The 6,059-nt window shown below is 41.0% G+C and overlaps 2 protein-coding genes across 2 annotated transcripts in view; one reads left to right on the forward strand and one right to left on the reverse strand.

The window, feature by feature from the left end:
• The window catches only part of LOC103395571 (transmembrane protein 47-like), a 10,274-nt gene extending 9,623 nt beyond the window's left edge, over positions 1–651 (reverse strand). The window contains exon 1 of the mRNA XM_025065867.1: positions 40–651. Within this exon, the coding sequence (XP_024921635.1) occupies positions 40–381 (342 nt within the window). The 5' untranslated portion in view covers positions 382–651. The remainder of the gene's footprint in view (positions 1–39) is intronic.
• A 303-nt stretch (positions 652–954) lies between these two features.
• The window catches only part of LOC103395559 (neuronal migration protein doublecortin), a 23,663-nt gene continuing 18,558 nt past the window's right edge, over positions 955–6,059 (forward strand). Inside the window, exon 1 of the mRNA XM_017041998.2 lies at positions 955–1,005. The gene's annotated coding sequence lies outside the window, so the exon portion shown is untranslated. The remainder of the gene's footprint in view (positions 1,006–6,059) is intronic.

Below are 6,059 nucleotides of genomic sequence, written 5' to 3' on the forward strand. Positions count from 1 at the left end.
ATATATTTGATGCCCCCGCCCCGCCCCCCGCGTTTCTACGCCCCTGTGTTTTAACGCCATCGGTGAAACTTTAAAGTTTTCAACAACAATAATCTGTGCGGAAAAAGAAAAAAAAAAGATTCCGTCACTGAGAGTAGAAGTAAGAGGAGGCAGCGGCTCCTTACCGGATGAGAGGGTAGAGAAGCAGCTCCACGGAGCCTCCTGTCCCGGCTCTCGAGCCTGGGACTGGGAGCAGGACTCCCACAGAGACAGGGAGAAATGGTCCGCAGTGACCCAGGCTGGGCTCAGCAGAGCCACCACGTCCAGACACAGAGCCAGGAAGACGCAGAAGAGAGCGATCAGTTTGAAGGGTCTGAACACGTAGACCTCGTTCACAGACATGGCCACTTCAACAGACAGTGCTAAATATATATAAAAAAATCAAATGTAAAAAATAAAAGGACTAAAGGTCAGGGAGTGAGGTGTGGAGCAGGCTGCAGGTCCGTGTCAGCCCTCCGTCTCTACCATAGTCTGCCGCTGCTTTGTCTCACCGAGTGCGTTTGTGTGCATGGATGTGTGAGAATGTCTTTGTCCAGCTGGAAAAGTTTAGCAGACACTTCCGGCTGCTTCGGCTTTTCAGAATAAGACTTCGGAAAGCTGGGGAAAAAGTCATTCATTGTCTTCAAGTTTAATTCGTTGACTGTTGGGATTTGTTTCTACGATTCAACCCGTTTTTTAAAAACAAAATACCAAAACAACCTGTCATTATTAAGTTATACCGTTAACGTTTATTTACCTGATACGTTTAACGTAAAGATAAAATGTTTTTTGCCAATACGTAATAAAAAGAAAAAGTGTGTATAGTTTAGTTAAAAATCAACATTTTATTCATGTATTTATTTACAATTTACGTTACACTGTCGAATATGTGGTTGGTTACGACATGGTAATGCACTATCAATCCACTAGATAGCAGCGTTGTCCAAATTGAACGTCGTTTCAAGAGCCACGGACAAGCAATAAACGGTAGGAGGCAAAAAAAACGTGTTTAAATATCAAATTGACCGCTTTTTAAACCTTCTAAAACATGTGTCTTCATTGTTTAAGGCTTTAATATTGTTTATTGAAATACTGGGCAAAATTATATAGTATAGAATACGTGCTGTTGTTTAATTGGTCCGTTAAAATCAAAATGTTAGCCACTTAGCTTCAGAGAGATTTTCTAGAAACTGTCTATCAATGTAGGGGAAAATAGCTAAAAATAAACATTAAAAGCTTTAAAGAAAAAACACATATTGAAGAAAGTAGTGGGGTAAAAAAAAAAAAAGTAAAAATCCACCCAGTCTCATGGTTATTTTCCAAAGTGTCCAAGTTAAACAGCGCCTCACAGCGTGAAGACGAGATAAAAGAGAGTTTAAACAGTTTGATTTGCACCTCAGCAGCGTTCTGCTCCAGTGTGGTTTACTTTTACCCCCCTCCACCCTCCCTCCCCCATCATTTGGAGTCTAGATTAGGGGTTTTCACTGCCACTGGGAGAATGGGAGTTTAACATTAATGCCACCCTCTCACTTCTAATGGTACGACTGGGCATCTGAGTGTGTGTTTCTGTCTACTGTTTGGTGTATCCACGGACCAAGCTTTGCTCAGTGGCTTTAAAAGCGTCCACCTCCTCCTCCTCCTTCTTCTTCCTCCTCCTCCTCCTCCTCCTCAGCAGCAGAACAGGCAGGGGCTCTCTGTCATCCTCCTCCAAAAGCCCCTATTTAGAAAATGTGCCGAGCAGACAAAGCTACTTGAGTTGGAACAGTGTCGACTTCCCACATGGTGATACGGGAAATCCAGGTCATGTTGTGTCTCTTCTTGTATCCACTCACTGTTCAATTCCGACTCATCCCATAAACCATGACTGTACTGTAATATAAAAAATAAACAAAAGTATGTCACTCCAGAAGTATTCGATGGTAAAATATTTAGTATATTTTTCTTAAAAACCCAAACCTGAAATCATATCAAAGCTGATTGTGAAATGATTTTTAAAGCTGTAGCTGAAATTGTTCTTTGGTTCTTTAGCATTGCTGGCTAATCACGCTACGTTTATGTTTTTAATTTCTGGGCTGTTACCTTTAAATACTCTTCTTGACAAACTTCTAGTCTTTTTTTCCTTATTTGCTAATTTTTAGTTATGTTACAGATTAGATCTAAGAGCGAGGTTAGTAGCGAGATCGCTGAATTTTCTGGGCTTGATTCCATTTTATTATTTCCATGTGGATGATGGAAGGCAGGATTTCTAGGCCAGATTTGGCCCACGGGCCACGCATTGTGAAACTTGGTGCACTGAGTCAGGTAGAGTGTCATCAATGTGAGCAGGGTGAGATTATAAAGAAAAAGAAGTCACATGACGACCTCATCACCATCTCCTGCTCATTATGGTCTGGAGAGGCTGCAGCTGAAGAGGCTCAGAAGGTTGTTTTTTTTTTCTTCCGGTCACGAATGACCTTCCAGGCTTTGTTTAATGATGTTCCTGCTCAGGTCTGACGCTGCTCCTCTTTACTGTAACACCAACAATCCAGCATAATGAGTCACTCTGTGGCCTGACTCTGTGTGGAGTCACTGTTTTATAGGCCTTTCAGAATCTCACTCCTCACTCCTTTATTTGGGCTAATCTACGAAAATCCTTTTGGCCAATATCTTCTTGTTTCTTAGCTAAATATGTAGTTGAATTTCTGGCTAACGCTCAGATGTTTTCCTGCTCATTTTTTTCCTAACTTTTAGCTTCTTCTGGACCTTCTGACTTCATTCTCGGCCTATAATTTTGGTACCTCCTGACTTCATTCTCGGCCTATAATTTTGGAGCATGTTTACGGCAGTTTTTCCTCAGTGAGTGACTCTGTCACTCTAACACGATCATCTTGAATGATCATACAATGCCACATTTATTTAGGCCTGCCCTAAATTCAGACTCCTGCCTGGCTCCAGAGTCACTGCAGCCCCACTGTGTCCCTGAGTGTCCACCTGTCTCTCTGTGGTCTGACCACTCAGGGTCCGTCTGCCAGCTTGTGGACATCTGTTTACTTCCTGCTCCATCAGTCGTCATGGCTGCGAGCCCCCTCTAAGAGAAAGACCCTCTACTCCACCCCTCTCCACCCTCCCTCCGTCGGCTGGCCGGCGCTCTCCACCCGTCTCTCGTGTTTCCCCCACCCTCAAACACCAGCTGTGAAGCACTTATGCTTACCCTGCAGTGCAGAGTCCTGTCGTAACCACAGCCAGAAAATGACTCTGTCGCTGGAGTGACACAAATCTGCCTTTTTATTATGATAAACGAGAAATAAATTGTCGAGGACAAGGGAGAGACACGAAGGTTTCGCTTAAGTGTGGATTCGTTTCCACTTCATAATGTTTCATAACAGGCAGGTGAAGCTGTGTTTTCCTGCATAAACCCTGTGTCTGTTTCCCTCTGTTCAGCTGTGACACATGCTGCTGTTGCTGCTGCTGCTGCTGCTGCTGCTGCTGCACAGAACATTCCGGGTTTAAATTTAACAGGATAGACGTTAACTATAGGCCGTCAGTGACAGGAAGGAAAGCTGTGACTAAGCTGTTCCAACCTCACACCCTGACGTTCGCTGAGCAGAATTCAAAATAGATCAAAGTCCTCCTCCTGATATTATTGGGTGTTTTTGACAGGGATTAGGTTTTTGGGGAAAGAAAAAAAAAAAAAAACGAAGCTCTGAGTTGATGTCAGTTTATTCGACTTGAATAATTTAAAACATATTTAAGACATCATGGTGCGCTGATGTTGAATTTTACATCCAACATTTTCCTCCCCCGTGTGAGTTACATAAAGTTTGACATTTGTTTTTTTTTCTTTCCTCATTCTTGTCACAACGCAACCACAGCCTGCAACGAAAATAACTACATCCGGTTCTTATATACAGTCTATAGGTCTGACATGGTGTGAATATAAAGTAGGCATGTACAAAATGTGGCCCTGGGGCTAATTCTGGTACGTCATTGCTTTTTCTTTGTGGCTGGTGTGTGTACTGTATGGGAGGTTGTATGTAGGCCTGTCAAAATGAATGGGTTAATCGTGTTAACTAAGTGAGACTACGGCTGACACGCTGACTGACACAATTGACAAATGGATTGTGAAGGACAATGGAAACTCCTTATTTAATATGTATTTAATATTTAGGAATGTTGACTCATTTGATGATTAATCATTTTAAAAAATACATTTGAGGTTTTTTTCTTAACTTATAATATTTTTGAATTATTTTTGTCGTTAAAATTCAGTAATCAGTTATCAGTTGTGCTTGTTTTATATTTGTTATATTATTTAAAAAAAAATTAATATTGATTTTACAGTTTTAATAATTTTTGATTGACCTTCACTAAGTTACTTTGTATTTTTTTATTATTATTTTTACCCCATTTATGTAAAGAATATAGGCCATAGAAAAAGTGCCACAACTGACCCCAGAACCACGTATTGAACATACTACTCGATGCTGATGAACTTTTTTACACGTTCGAAAACAATCACTGTGCGAATTGATTTGTCGACCGAAGCGACATGTTCACAATCCGACTGAGTGAGAGGAGGCCTACAGATCTGCCCCCGCCCTTCCCTGAAGCCCCCGCACTACCTAGAGTAATAAACTACCCCAGCCCCGACACTTTCTTCCTCTGTGCTCTGTTAGAGTGCGGGGCAGTGGGCAGCAGTGAATTAGAGCTATGCTTGACATGCAGAGGAGAGGCTCCAGAATGTGACAACAGCTGAGTTTTCAAGTGAAGCTGTTTCTGCCTGAGCGGAGACCAATAGACCACGGAGAACGTGCAGAGAACGTGCTGAGAACAGGAGCCAAACCTTCTTTTTTGTTGACTCCTTCAAAAAACAAGGACCTTTTATCCACTGGCCTTCACAAAGCAGGGGGCTAATGGGTGGTGCATTCAGGGTCAGACTGGGACTACATTTGAAATGAAAAGATACAAAACAACAACAGAAAATATTCGACAATAGACGGTGATTCCAGTTGTACTTTTCCGAGTTGTATTCCTGGGCCACGCCCCAAACGTGGTGAAGGAACAATTTCTCAGATTGTAATCCCTACTCTTCAGTTTAAGAAGTGTGGAGTTACAGCCAGGGTGGCTGTTAATGCTGACACTCTGTACTGAATATGTGGGTTTTCACTGGTTGTTGGTGTCTGTGTTTGCTCCACATTTAAGAAGTTTTAAATGTGGCCTGATTTTACTGTCATCTTGGAAGCAAATACTGAGTTTATATCCTGCTGTGAGGTCAGTGTGAATCATGGTAAACATCTGCCTTTATCAACAAGAAAAATTCTAACTTTTTTTAAAAACATATATGGTAAAATTGTCTGCGTCAAAAAGTAGGCGAATAAAATAAAAAAGGTGAAGAAGAAGAAATAATAAGAACAATAATAATAATAATAAAAATTATTATTATTAATAAAACATATATGGTAAAATTGTTATTATTAATTATCTCCGGTGCTAAGAGGTCAAACAGTGACCACAGGAAGTGTTGCGACACGACTATTTCAACACTGTTTCTTCTATTTAAACTATTCATTGTCATTATTTTTGCTCCAGTATAAGGAGGTAAAAAGCAATTTGAAAATGTAGAACAGTGTTGAGAGCAGATACTGTGAGAATCGGAGTGACACTGAGATCGTGTTTGCGTGAGTTTAATCTGGTTGGAGCCAGCTGTCCGAGGAGCTTGTTTGAATTTATTTTGTTTGTCCTTTGACGTTGTGGATGGAATGATATACAATTCAAATGAATGTTGATAAGGGACAAAAAAAAAAGCGACAGAATAAATCATTAAAATTGACTTAATGAAAATGCAAAACGTGTTAAATGAACGTTATAAACCAGCGATTGTGTTTTTCACTGTAATCCTAAAAACATTTCTTGTGCGGCGTGTTTGTGCGTCTGCGCGTTTGACATCCAATACACCAGTGTCACAAACGCTTTGTAGTAAAAACACTGACAGATTGTCATGTTGCACTTGCCCTCGGGTCAGTGCTGATCAAACAACATAATGAGAGACCAACTTCATGCAA

Source organism: Cynoglossus semilaevis, chromosome 19 (genome assembly GCF_000523025.1).
Source record: "Cynoglossus semilaevis isolate Cse_v1.0 chromosome 19, Cse_v1.0, whole genome shotgun sequence".
NCBI classification, from domain to species: domain Eukaryota; kingdom Metazoa; phylum Chordata; class Actinopteri; order Pleuronectiformes; family Cynoglossidae; genus Cynoglossus; species Cynoglossus semilaevis.